Source organism: Coregonus lavaretus (assembly GCF_964263955.1).
Source record: "Coregonus lavaretus genome assembly, chromosome: 32".
Taxonomy (NCBI): domain Eukaryota; kingdom Metazoa; phylum Chordata; class Actinopteri; order Salmoniformes; family Salmonidae; genus Coregonus; species Coregonus lavaretus.
The window spans coordinates 22,418,112-22,432,709 of NC_140019.1; the positions used below are offsets into that span (position 1 = coordinate 22,418,112).

Consider the following 14,598-nt stretch of genomic DNA (forward strand, 5'->3'; position numbering starts at 1 on the left):
GGAGGACGGCAGGAAGGAACAGAAGAGAGGAGGCTATTTTTACAAGATTAAGGGTGGGACACAGCCAGTTGAATAAGACATTAAATGTGATAGGAAAGCATCCAACAGGAAAGTGTGATTATTGTCAGGAAACAGACCGTGGAGCATGTATTGCTACAGTGTGGGCAGTATCAGAGGGAAAGAGAGAGGATGAGATTTAGTATGAGGGAGAAGGGGATACAGGAAATTAGTTTAAAGAGTATATTGAGTAGAACGTCATTAGATATATTCTCAAATATTTTGTTATCTTTTTTAAGAGCAACGGGGCTGGCAGGTAGGATTTAGTTTCTCCTTGTATCTGGCCCACACTCCAGTACAATAGGTGGCGGTAATGCACCATAACGTTGGATGCCAACCGCCGATAAATCCCACTGAAGAAGAAGAAGAAGAAGAAGAAGAAGAAGAAGAAGAAGAAGAAGAAGAAGAAGACCGAGTTTCCTAGTTCCGACTAGCACATGAATGCGGCGTTAAACGCGCTGAAGTCGGAAGTCGGAGATTTCCCAGTTCTTCTGAACTTCTCCAAAATTACAAAATATAAATGTACCATATTTTTCTTGAATAGAAGAGCTTAAATAGCACTGAAGCATGTCAAATATAACACGTGGTTAGAATATAATAGAAGGAAATAGAATATAATTAAATGGAATTGAATATAACTTTTTCCCATTTCCACAGTTTATATTTTCCTCCATAGATCAAAGCATAATGAAATTCCAGTCAAATAGAGCTTCATGTTGTCAATAAATAGGCCTAAAATATATATAGCGTATATATTGGTCCATAACAATTTATTGTTCCCAAATGTGCATATAAGTATGTGCCCCTTCGGTAGCCTATCTGGGTGTTTTATTCCAGTTTCTGTCATTGGATGGCGACAAAGGATAGCTTTGTAGGCCACAATGCATTGTCCCCCGGATCAATTTTTGTAAATGGGCTCGCCCATGAGCTTCCACTTGTGTCAGTCACCATGGTGGCATACAGCAGAAAGCTGTGGCGGTGGACCCATCGTTACTTTTAAAACTATCATAATGATTTTTTTAAAAGGTTGCCTTTCTACATCTATAACGTTAGGTTTATTATTTAAAAAATGGACAATCGGTTATTGTCAGGATAGATTCCTACTTTTTTCCTTTGAAGGCGGATACATGGAATTGTGGCAAACGCAAGAATGCTGAAGATCCACGGATTGGCTTTTAGTGTCGGTTTAGATAAAGGAAGCGTTTTTCCATAATACAAATTGTACAGCAACAAATATACTGTGAGTTGGATTCTGGATTCTTCGAGCCGCGCCTTGATAACAAGTGTTTTTGTTGGGACCGGTGGCAGCCTTCTGGTATCGGTTTGGGGACAGAAGAAACCCCGAGGCTCACATTGTGGCCTGGCCGGGGGGACTAATTAACCATCTTTAGACCACTGGAGTTCTCTTAGTGGATAACAAAGTGGGAACAAAGCTTGTGGCTTGGTCTGTGCATATCCACACAGCGAATATTTGAAAATTGTCAACAGGATAAGCAATTTAATTGTTTTTAACACGTCTTCAAAACAATGGCGTCTTATGTGGATAACAGTTTTCGTCAAGCTGTGATGATGAATCCGGCAGAAAGAACTCAACAGGTCAGCATAATTACTTGATTAGCCTTCAGTGATGCTTATCTCGATGTTGTAAAAGTAATTTGTGAAACCTCTCTACTACTGTCACACAGTGTTCTATAATTTCCCGCTGCCACTCCTTCTACATTGTTACATTCTTTCTTTCTGCATTACTGTTGCCATGCGGCTACAGTGTTACGTATCCTGACTACATCCCGGTAAAGCTCTATCATTGGGAGATAATCTCCAGCTACTTTATATAACAGGACCTGATAGTAACCCAGCCATTTATGTCTCGAACATATTCAGACTTCAAAGCACATCAGAGCCCACGTTTCCTGTATTTTCCAAACGGCAATGTAAACATAGGCTACATTGTTTTCCAGACAGTGAAATAGGCTACGAATTGGTTACATTTACCCATGCAATTGTATATTGCAAGGGTAATTATTTCCAGTACATTCCAACCATTAGGCAATGGGCCCTGGCGCCCTGTGGTTTGTTAGCAGCAAGGGATACGCACAATAGCCTAGAGAATCGATAGCTCACCACTTCAAATAGTGAGCGAGGTGATAGTGACACTGCCACATGCTGATGTATCTGACATTGAGGAAACAATTAAAACGTCTGTCACGTGTTGTCATTGATGGCTCGTTAACCGTGTGCTAGTAGGTCAACACATTTCATGAAGTTTCAAAGTGGAGCATACCATTCTAGTCATCTGTGGTTGTACTACATACCATTAAATGAATATGGCATCATGCCTGTCGCTCTCATCTCCATAGTTCTTCAGGAAACAGCGTTGTTTTTTATAGACATGTCACACTACACATATTGGTGTGTCAATGTCTGATGTTGTTTACATCAGCCGTCAACTAAGCCGTCATATTCTATCCACATTCTGTCCATAATGTCTATACAGCCAGTGCATTCGGAAAGTATTCAGACTCCTTGACTTTTTCCACATTTTGTTAAGTTACAGCCTTATTCTAAAATGGATGAAATACAACATCAATCAATCTACACACAATACTCCATAACAACAAAACGAAAACAGGTTTTTAGAAATGTTTACACATTTATAAAAAATAAACAAAAACCTTATTTACATAAGTAGTCAGACCCATTGCTACGAGACTTGAAATTGAGCTCAGGTGTATCCTGTTTCCATTGATCATCCTTGAGACGTTTCTACAATTTGATTGGAGTCCACCTGTGGTAAATTCAAATGATTGGACAGGATGTAGAAAGGCACACACCTGTCTATATAAGGTCCCGCAGTTGACAGTGCATGTCAGAGCAAAAACCAAGCCATGAGGTCGAAGGAATTGACCGTAGCCTCGAGACAGGATTGTGTCGAGGCACAGATCTGCGGAAGGGTACCAAAAAATGTCTGCACCATTGAAGGTCCCCAAGAACACAGTGGCCTCCATCATTCTTAAATGGAAGAAGTTTGGAACCACCAAGACTCTTCCTAGAGCTGGCTGCCCGGCCAAACTGAGCAGGTCCTTGGTCAGGGAGGTGACCAAGAACCCGATGGTCACTCTGACAGAGCTCCAGAGTTCCTCTGTGGAGATGGGAGAACCTTCTAGAAGGACAACTATCTCTGCAGCACTCCACCAATCAGGCCTTTAGAGTGGCCAGACAGAAGCCACTCCTCAGTAAAAGGCAAATGACAGCCCGCTTGGAGTTTGCCAAAAGGCACCTAAAGGACTCTGACCATGAGAAACAAGATTTTCTGGTCTGATGCAACCAAGATTGAACTCTTTGGCCTGAATGCCAAGCGTCAAGTCTGGAGGAAACCTGGCACCATACCTACGGTGAAGCGTGGTGGCAGCATCATGCTGTGTGGATGTTTTTCAGTGGCAGGGATTGGGAGACTAGTCAGCATCGAGGGAAAGATGAACGGGGCAAAGTACAGAGAGATCCTTGATGAAAACCTGCTCCAGCGCATTCAGGACCTCAGACTGGGGCAAAGGTTCATCTTCCAACAGAACAACGACTCTAAGCACACAGCCAATACAATGCAGGAGTGGCTTCGGGACATGTCCCTGAGTGGCCTAGCCAGTGCCCGGACTTGAACCCGATCAAACATCTCCGGAGAGACCTGAAAATAGCTGTGCAGCGACGCTCCCCATCCAACCTGACAGAGCTTGAGAGGATCTGCAGAGAATAATAGGAGAGACTCCCCAAATACAGGTGTGCCAAGCTTGTACCGTCATACCCAAGAAGACTCGAGGCTGTAATCTCTGCCAAATGTTTCAACAAAGTACTGAGTGAAGGATCTGAATATGTATGTAAATGTGATATTTAATTTTTAATGAATTTGAAAAATTTCAAAAAACCTTTTCACTTTGTTATTGTGGGGTATTGTGTGTAGATTGCTGAGGAGAAGAAAAAAAAAAAGATTTTGGAATAAGGCTGTAATGTAACAAAATGTGGAAAAAGTCAAGGGGTCTGAATACTTTCCGAAGGCACTGTATATCAAATCAAATCACATTTTATTGGCCACATGCGCCGAATACAACAGGTGCAGACATTACAGTGAAATGCTTACTTACAGCCCTTAACCAACAGTGCATTTATTTTTAACAAAATAGTAAAAATAAAACAACAAAAAAAGTGTTGAGAAAAAAAGAGCAGAAGTAAAATAACAGTAGGGAGGCTATATATACAGGGGGGTACCGGTGCAGAGTCAATGTGCGGTGGCACCGGCTAGTTGAGGTAGTTGAAGTAATATGTACATGTGGGTAGAGTTAAAGTGACTATGCATAAATAATTAACAGAGTAGCAGCAGCGTAAAAGGATGGGGTGGGGGGGCAGTGCAAATAGTCCGGGTAGCCATGATTAGCTGTTCAGGAGTCTTATGGCTTGGGGGTAGAAGCTGTTGAGAAGTCTTTTGGACCTAGACTTGGCACTCCGATACCGCTTGCCGTGCGGTAGCAGAGAAAACAGTCTATGACTAGGGTGGCTGGAGTCTTTGACAATTTTGAGGGCCTTCCTCTGACACCGCCTGGTATAGAGGTCCTGGATGGCAGGAAGCTTGGCCCCAGTGATGTACTGGGCCGTACGCACTACCCTCTGTAGTGCCTTGCAGTCGGAGGCCAAGCAGTTGCCATACCAGGCGGTGATGCAACCAGTCAGGATGCTCTCGATGGTGCAGCTGTAGAATTTTTTGAGGATCTGAGGACCCATGCCAAATCTTTTCAGTCTCCTGAGGGGGAATAGGCTTTGTCGTGCCCTCTTCACGACTGTCTTGGTGTGTTTGGACCATGATAGTTCGTTGGTGATGTGGACACCAAGGAACTTGAAGCTCTCAACCTGTTCCACTACAGCCCCGTCGATGAGAATGGGGGCGTGCTCAGTCCTCTTTTTTTTCCCTGTAATCCACAATCATCTCCTTTGTCTTGGTCACATTGAGGGAGAGGTTGTTGTCCTGGCACCACACGGCCAGGTCTCTGACCTCCTCCCTATAGGCTGTCTCATCGTTGTCGGTGATCAGGCCTACCACTGTTGTGTCGTCGGCAAACTTAATGATGGTGTTGGAGTCGTGCCTGGCCATGCAGTCATGGGTGAACAGGGAGTACAGGAGGGGACTGAGCACGCACCCCTGAGGGGCTCCCGTGTGTTGTTACCTACCCTTACCACCTCACAATGGAATCCTCATAAACTAGTCATTACATATGCATACATACTCCGACATTGCTCGTCCTAATATTTATATATTTCTTAGTTCCATTCTTTTACTTTTAGATTTGTGTGTATTGTTGTGAATTGTTACATAGTACTGCACTGTTGGAATTAGGAACACAAGCATTTCGCTACACCTGCAATAACATCTGCTAAATATGTGTATGCGACCAATAAGATTTGATTTGTCTATCGTCTGTCATAGATATGCCTTTTATTTCCTACGCACGGGACTGTGCTGTCTGCCTGACTTCACAATGGAATCCTCATAAACTAGTCATTACATAGCAATGACTGTGAACTCAGTTATCCCACTATGCACGTGCAGATCCAAATTCTGCAAGACCATATTTGTAAGTATTACAGGCAAGCAGGCTAGAAATAAAAATAGATGTTGACGCTGATATGAGTGAAGAAGTGTTTGAAAAATGTGGACTGACCAGTCACCACACAAGTTCTCCTTGAAAGATGTCCAGGATGTTTTCAATTATAACTAGGCCCCCCATTTGCACTTTTGTTTTGGTATTGTAACTTGTCACTCATTTAAATATTCAGCTAGTAGTGTCCTCCTTACGCAACTGACAGCGTTTATCCTATTGGAGATGGCTTGGCCTCTTGGTATTATGGAAGCGTTGGGACCTAGGCTATCATCAACACCGGGTACTGACTGGTGGCGAGAAATGCTAACATAAAAAAGGTTAAATTGATACACACCTTGTTAGGGTTCCCACACGGCCATATCTCCATGTTACAGCGCTTGTTTATGGAAAACAGACAGAAGACAGAGTGGACTACCTGTGGTAATTAACTATCTGCGTCTCCTAACATCTGTGTGTAAATGGAAGACAGATGCCACAAACGTGTTGTCACTGAAATACTGTCTGCTGCAACTGTTAAAATGGTGCACAGTAAGTGTGTATTTAGCATTTGTGAGATTATTTTGATGTGATCTGAAAGTAGAGGGATTTATGTTTCTAGAACCGTACCGCAATCTAGCATTTACATTTTTAGTCATTTAGCAGACGCTCTTATCCAGAGCGACTTACAGTTGGTATATTCATCTTAACATATCTAGGTGGGACAACCACATATCACAGTCATAGTAAGTACATTTTCCCTCAAAGTAGCTGTCAGCAAAGTCAGAGCTAGTAAAGGGGAAAAAAAAGTCAAGTGCGAGTGTTAGTTCACCAAAGGCAATTGAGAATCATTTTACATTTTAGATGGAGGTTTTGGCTTCCAGAGCCAATTCACCCTTTAAACAGAACATGTAAGGTCCTTGAATTTTGAAGCATTTATGTAATCAAAACAAGCACATAAAGCACAAATGCGTAATAATTCATAAAGGTCATGTTAACTGACTGATTATCTCCTAGAACAAAACATATATAAGATCTCTTAAGTCTGTGTTAACATCAGATCTTATCCCAAAATCCTATTCTTTCCCCATTCATTTTCCCCATAGGAATGGCTAAAAGAACCAGACGTAACTCATTTCCATTTTTTAGGACTACAAGCTGGCGAGCTCTATAGAAAAGTAGCCTGGTTAATTTAAGTGGAAAAAGTACCCGGCTGAAAATGAGTCTAATTTTCAGCCATCCAAGAAGGGACAGTGAGTCAGACTTGTCAGCTCCTTGTAATTGTTTAGGCAGGTGCAAAAAGGCAAAGGCCATGAACACAGTCATCAAGACCTCTGGCTGCCAGTGAGTCACATAGCTCAAATGCCAGGCCTACCTCAGAGCTCAGACAGTGTCCTTGTGTGCTGGACTTAGCATGGAATTAGCATAGTAGTCAAGCAGTGGCTAGGAATAATTAAGTGAAAAGGCAGTGAGGAGAAGGTGAAGACAGGAGCCCGGGAGGCCCAGAGAGACAGAGGGTGGAAGCTTGTTTCTCTCTCTAGTCAGGATGCTTTTTGTACAGAGCCAGCTGGGAGGAAGGGCTGATGGCAAGACGGACTCACAGGAGAATACATTTTTGAAGTGACTGTTTTCATCCTACTTGTTTGTGTGTGGTTTCAGGTTTGTGACCTCTGGCCTATTTTGGTCACCCAGTCAGAACAGAAGCATGCGAGACAGGCCTGATTGAGAAATAAAACAGATTGCGAAGAACTTTGTCTCATACTTTTGCAAGCAGGAACCTTCTAGTTTGCCCATATACAATTTGCAAATATAAGCTAAATGCTTCAAACTCTCAGTCCATAAGCACAAAAGCAACTTTCCTTGGCCTCTCCTCACACCGCTAACCCTGTGGAACTTAAGTGATGTCACATGTTATTCTTGTATTGAAAGTGGAGGCCGAGCTCTGGCTTAACTGTTTACACACATGGCGGTTACAGTTACGTATTCATCACATTCTTAATACAGAAGTTACACATTTCAAGGGAAAAAGGGAAGAAAAGCACCAAATGCACCAATGAACGATGCCCACACTAGCTCAGAGCACAATATTTAGGTAAAGCCCTTGATTAGCTCGTTTTTGAGTTTTGTTTTCTTATCCAGTCCCACATTGGCTACTGTATTTCAGCTCATAATGACACATTAGATAATGGGGGGATGGAACAATTTATTATTATTGACAGGTTGCAGTACATTAGAAATATTGATGTATTGGAGTGTACCAGAGAGTTCTAGTTAAAGTCAATGATTGCTGTTCAAATTATGTGAAATCCTTGACCTAGTGGGCAGTCATTAGTTTTCTGTAACAGACCGTAGCAATGGAGGACAGGGAAATGAATAATACGGCTGAATTTCTCAGATTGCCTGCATTTGAATTCCAGGCACTGGAACACCTCATTGGAATACCAGGACGTTGTGTGCTATGGTGCTATTGTTTGTCTGTTAGTAAGCAAATCTAATAATGAGAAGGCCAATGAGGTTGGCCTATCCTCTATATTCAAATCCGCCACTGAGACTGTACAAAATCAAATGGTCACAAGCCGTTGCACTTTGCCGCACAATTTGACCACACTGGACTGTCTGTTAGAAACAAATCTGAAAGTGTCACTACCTTGCTCCCTAGTGTATGTACCTCTCTGATAACAGGCTTCTGTATAGTTCCATCTCTGCATTACAATCTGTTGGAAGTGAATTGTTTCTACTCTGTTCATAACAAAGGTAAGATCACAATCCATTGGTCTCATTTTAAGGCAGAATAATCCAATGTGGTGAATTATGAAATGTCTAGGCTACCTACACAGTGGGCTAAATAAATTGGATACATTTAAAGAATACATAGGCCTATATCTTACTAATACCACTTGCTCTGTGTTTCAAAGATATCTTTCAGATACAGTAATGTTTTTGGAGAAGGAAAGGTGCAAATCAAGCAGGAATATTCAACATAACCTTCATACAATGGACTGGATTCTGACCAATAAGCAGTTAGCATCCAGTGCTCCCTATGTACAGTGGGGAAAAAAAGTATTTAGTCAGCCACCAATTGTGCAAGTTCTCCCACTTAAAAAGATGAGAGAGGCCTGTAATTTTCATCATAGGTACACGTCAACTATGACAGACAAATTGAGGAAAAAAAATCCAGAAAATCCCATTGTAGGATTTTTAATGAATTTATTTGCAAATTATGGTGGAAAATAAGTATTTGGTCACCTACAAACAAGCAAGATTTCTGGCTCTCACAGACCTGTAACTTCTTCTTTAAGAGGCTCCTCTGTCCTCCACTCGTTTACCTGTATTAATGGCACCTGTTTGAACTTGTTATCAGTATAAAATACACCTGTCCACAACCTCAAACAGTCACACTCCAAACTTCACAATGGCCAAGACCAAAGAGCTGTCAAAGGACACCAAAAACAAAATTGTAGACCTGCACCAGGCTGGGAAGACTGAATCTGCAATAGGTAAGCAGCTTGGTTTGAAGAAATCAACTGTGGGAGCAATTATTAGGAAATGGAAGACATACAAGACCACTGATAATCTCCCTCGATCTGGGGCTCCACGCAAGATCTCACCCCGTGGGGTCAAAATGATCACAAGAACGGTGAGCAAAAATCCCAGAACCACACGGGGGGACCTAGTGAATGACCTGCAGAGAGCTGGGACCAAAGTAACAAAGCCAACCATCAGTAACACACTACGCCGCCAGGGACTCAAATCCTGCAGTGCGAGACGTGTCCCCCTGCTTAAGCCAGTACATGTCCAGGCCCGTCTGAAGTGCATTTGGATGATCCAGAAGAGGATTGGGAGAATGTCATATGGTCAGATGAAACCAAAATATAACTTTTTGGTAAAAACTCAACTCGTCATGTTTGGAGGACAAAGAATGCTGAGTTGCATCCAAAGAACACCATACCTACTGTGAAGCATGGGGTTGGAAACATCATGCTTTGGGGCTGTTTTTCTGCAAAGGGACCAGGACGACTGATCCGTGTAAAGGAAAGAATGAATGGGGCCATGTATCGTGAGATTTTGAGTGAAACCCTCCTTCCATCAGCAAGGGCATTGAAGATGAAACGTGGCTGGGTCTTTCAGCATGACAATGATCCCAAACACACCGCCCGGGCAACGAAGGAGTGGCTTCGTAAGAAGCATTTCAAGGTCCTGGAGTGGCCTAGCCAGTCTCCAGATCTCAACCCCATAGAAAATCTTTGGAGGGAGTTGAAAGTCTGTGTTGCCCAGCGACAGCCCCAAAACATCACTGCTCTAGAGGAGATCTGCATGGAGGAATGGGCCAAAATACCAGCAACAGTGTGTGAAAACCTTGTGAAGACTTACAGAAAACGTTTGACCTGTGTCATTGCCAACAAAGGGTATATAACAAAGTATTGAGAAACTTTTGTTATTGACCAAATACTTATTTTCCACCATCATATGCCAATAAATTCATTAAAAATCCTACAATGTGATTTTCTGGATTTTTTTTTCTCATTTTGTCTGTCATAGTTGACGTGTACCTATGATGAAAATTACAGGCCTCTCTCATCTTTTTAAGTGGGAGAACTTGCACAATTGGTGGCTGACTAAATACTTTTTTTCCCCACTGTACGTGATTCTATCTTGTGGTCCAGGGCGCTCTGGCTACGCTCTGGGTAATGCCCCTCCACACAGTAGCTGCTTTGAAGTGTTGCTAGGCTACCCGCTCCCTTCTATCACATTGCAAAACAACTTCCTGTGATCTGCTTCCATAGATTGTACACTTTGTTCTGCAGCCATACTCCGTGCAGTACAAAGACATAGCCCCTGTTTCTCTGTACGTGTTCTCACGCCACTCGGAGGGAAAACCGCTTTCCTCGCGCTGCACGTTTCCTCAAGGTGCATTGCGCTCTCTGCTTATATCTGTCAGTGCTTGAAATATAGACGGATCAGGACATTTCTTTGACGGTCATACATTTGTCGGGGATGAATCACCCTCATCTCATGGCAAAGCTATGTTTCAATTCATTATGCCTCATGACATATTTCTTAAAGGAAGCAACTTCAGACATGAATCAAGGCCCCACACTGTAGGTTCCATTGTTCTTCACTGCAGAATGTAGGAATCAACATATTACTAAACACTACACACTTTACATAATGTGCATATAATCCATGGTATTGTACAAAGGGTAGAGACCAGTGGCGGTTGGTGCCGTTTAAGATTAGGAGGATGATTTATTTGTTTTATGGCTGGCATTATTTCTATTACAGCATATTGGGTGACTGTCATTCATATTCCATTCACCCAGCTCAGTGTAACATCGCTAGGTTTAGGCTACTACATGATACTCAAATTTGCCCTATACCCATCATGAGGTTGCTAAAGCCTAGCCTACAAATGAAAGTTTATAAGGTAGGTGCACAGGTTGAGAGACAAATTGGATTAATCAAGGTGACATAGTGATACATTCAATAGCGCCTTGCACAAGCTTGCCTGCATATCAAATGTTATTGGTCACATGCACCGACTATAACAGGTGTAGACCTTACTGTGAAATGCTTACTTACAAGCCCTTAACCAACAATGCAGTTATTTTGTATTTTATTTTTATTTTTTGTAAGGAAAATATTTGCTAGATAAACTAAACTAAAGTAAAATAAATAAAAGTAGCACAATAACGAGGCTGTATACAGGCGGTACCAGTACCGATGTGCGGGGGTACAGGTTAGTCGAGGTAATACACTATATATACAAAAGTATGTGGATTCGGCTATTTTGGCCACAACTGTTGGTGGGAGGTGTATAAAATTGAGAACACAGCCATGCAATCTCCATAGACAAACATTGGCATTAGAATGGCCTTACTGAAGAGCTCAGTGACTTTGCACGTGGCACCGTCATAGGATGCCACCTTTCCAACAAGTCAGTAAGTCACATTTCTGCCCTGCTTGAGCTGCCCGGGTCATCTGTAAGTGCTGTTATTGTGAAGTGGAAATGTCTAGGAGCAACAACAGCTCAGCTGCAAAGTCTGTCTATGAAAATGCCATTTAAAATAAATATATAACCATGCATAATGCACATTCACTGGTTGGTGTGAGTGGCAGGGGGAGCGGCTTGGTGTGTGCGTGTAAACCACAGAGTAAGAGGCGAAGCAAAAGGTTTCACTCTCGCTAAAATCTGTCCAAAATAATCCCAATACGCTTCTGTGGGCTTATTTTGAATCTAAGCTTGTCACCTGCCTTGCTGCCTTTGGGACAACGACTTCCATTGTTAGGGCAGAGACATGCGCATCGTCATTATATACAGATCTCTAGTGGAAATGGGAAGGTGCACACAGCACAGAAGGAACGAAGGAGACATGACCAAAAACGCATGAGAACAAGCGGACATAAACACTCATAAAAACAAAAAACGTGATTCTTCGAAACAGGCATTTGGAATATCACGCAAAAACATTAATTTGAATTACACTGAACAAAAATATAAATGCATGATGCAACAATTTCAAAGATTTTACTGAGTTACAGTTCATATAAGGAAGTCTTTCAATTGAAATTAATTACGCCATAATCTATGGATTTCACATGACTGGTAATACAGATATGCTTCTGTTGGTCACATATACCTTAAAAAAAGGCATGGGTGTGGATCAGAAAACTAGTCAGTATCTGGTGTGACCACCATTTACCTCATGCAGCGCGACACATCTCCTTCGCATAGAGTTGACCAAGCTGTTGATTGTGGCTTTTAGAATGTTGTCCCACTCCTCTTCAATGGCTGTCCGAAGTTGCTGGATATTGGCGGCAACTGGAACAGGCTGTCGTATACGTCGATCCAGAGCATCCCAAACATGCTCAATGGGTGACATGTCTGAGTGTATGCAGGCCATAGACTTTTTCAGCTTCCAGGAATTGTGTACAGATCCTTGTGACATGGGGCTGTGTATTATCATGCTAAAACATGAGGTGATGGCTGCAGATGAATGGCACAACAATGGGCCTCAGGCTCTCGTCATGGTATCTCTGTGCTTTCTGACATTGATAAAATGCAATTGTGTTTTTTGTCCATAGCTTATGCCTGCCCATACCATAACCCCACCACCACAGGGCACTCTGTTCACAACATTGACATCAGCAAACCGCTTGCCCACACAACGCCGTACACGCCGTCCGCCCGATACAGTTGAAACTGAGATTCAACCGTGAAGAGCACACTTTTCCAGCTTGCCAGTGGCCATCGAAGGTGAACATTTGCCCACTGAAGTCTTATGACACTGTACTGCAGTCTGGTGAGGACAACAAGCATGCAGATGAGCTTCCCTGAGACGGTTTCTGACAGTTTGTGCAGAAATTCTTCGGTTGTGCAAACCCACAGTTTCTTGTTTGCTTATAGAAAAGATCTTCATCAGCTGTTTCATCAGTTTCATCAGCTGCACGGGTGGCTGGTCTCAGACAATCCCACAGGTGAAGAAGCCGGATGTGTAGGTCCTGGGTTGGCGTGGTTACACGTGGTCTGCGGTTGTGATTTAAATACTCTGACAACACCCATTCCTGCAGTCAGCATGCCAATTGCACGCTCCCTCAACTTGAGACATCTGTGGCATTGTGTTGTGGCCTTTTTATTGTCCCCAATACAAGGTTCTTGATATGCCACACCTGTCAGGTGGATGGATTATCTTGGCAAAGGAGAAATGCTCACTAACAGGGATGTAAACAAATTTGTGCACAAAATTTGAGAAATAAGCTTTTTGTGCATATGGAATATTTCTGGGATCTTTTATTTCAGATCATAAAAAATGGGATCAAAACTTTACATGTTGCATTCATATTTTTGTTCAGTCTAATTCGATATATCACCAAGGCCATGGCTACTGTAAAATGTTTAACTTTGTATTTTTATGAAATTCACTGAGTAGGATGGTCCTCCACTGTTAGAGACAGAATAAACCATCCTCTTGCCCAGACACACAATATTTACATTTATGCTCTTTTATTACACTGCTCACACTGTGCTTGGCATTACATCTGATGCAGAATGGTATTGCGCTAGAGAAACAAAAGCACCAGAATGGCTTATGAGTGAAAAAGGCCTTTTGGCCTCGTTCCCTACTGCACAGGGTAATCCATCCTGTTCTTGAACTGGCCAGACATTAAGTGGATAAAATGGTCAACTGATTAGAAATCTGTTAATCCAACAGTGCTGTAGTCCACTATACGGACGTAATGCTTGTTTACAAAGATGTCCGTCTTAGTGTTAGTGGGCTGGGTGTCTGGCGTAACAACAGGGGTCATCGTCTGGGCACACGTGAAATTGTATTGTATTGGCCAGTTTTTGTCTCGACTTTTGCCCTTTGTGGCCAACCAGGGTCACCTTGGCCATTTGCCACTTTCCAGTTGTTGGACTACCAGAAACTTTTGCTAGATACCCACTCATCACTTATCGGCTCAAGAAGACTCATGATTTAGAAAAGCTACCCTAGCACTGGTGACTGGATACATGTTGTTAGTATGGCCTATCCTTTCACTCTCAAAAGCCTTTTAGTATCTTTGAATAATCAATGTCTAAACAAACACTGAGCCAAAATTATTGCTCATCCTTCATCCCTCTGCCTACTAGCTTAAAGATTTCAATTTGTCTTCTGTCTTTATGCAATGCTGGAGCATAGATTGGTAGCCCCACTATCTCGAAAAGCAGACTGTATTATAGAAAGTAAGGAAAAGCTCATCTGTTTTTGCTTCCCGCTGACAATCTCTCCAAAGTGGTGATGTTAACCATCTAATTATCCCAAACTTGAAATGAACACAACCACTCATCATCCATCTACCTTCGTAGCCAATGTGTGGTGAGGAGATTATGTCGCAAGATGGCTACAGTGAATCGTCCAGGGGGTCGCTAGATATCAGTGTTGGA

At 42.5% G+C, this 14,598-nt stretch overlaps 1 protein-coding gene across 4 annotated transcripts in view; it reads left to right on the top strand.

The window, feature by feature from the left end:
* Positions 1–1,026: 1,026 nt before the first annotated feature.
* LOC311107821 (rap guanine nucleotide exchange factor 2-like) overlaps positions 1,027–14,598 on the top strand; it is a gene marked incomplete at its 3' end in the record, with an annotated part of 149,212 nt that continues 135,640 nt past the window's right edge. For all 4 annotated transcript variants that reach the window (XM_084150379.1, XM_084150380.1, XM_084150381.1 and 1 more), the window contains exon 1: positions 1,027–1,653. In XM_084150379.1, coding sequence (XP_084006505.1) covers positions 1,585–1,653 — 69 coding nt within the window. In that variant the 5' untranslated portion in view covers positions 1,027–1,584. The remainder of the gene's footprint in view (positions 1,654–14,598) is intronic.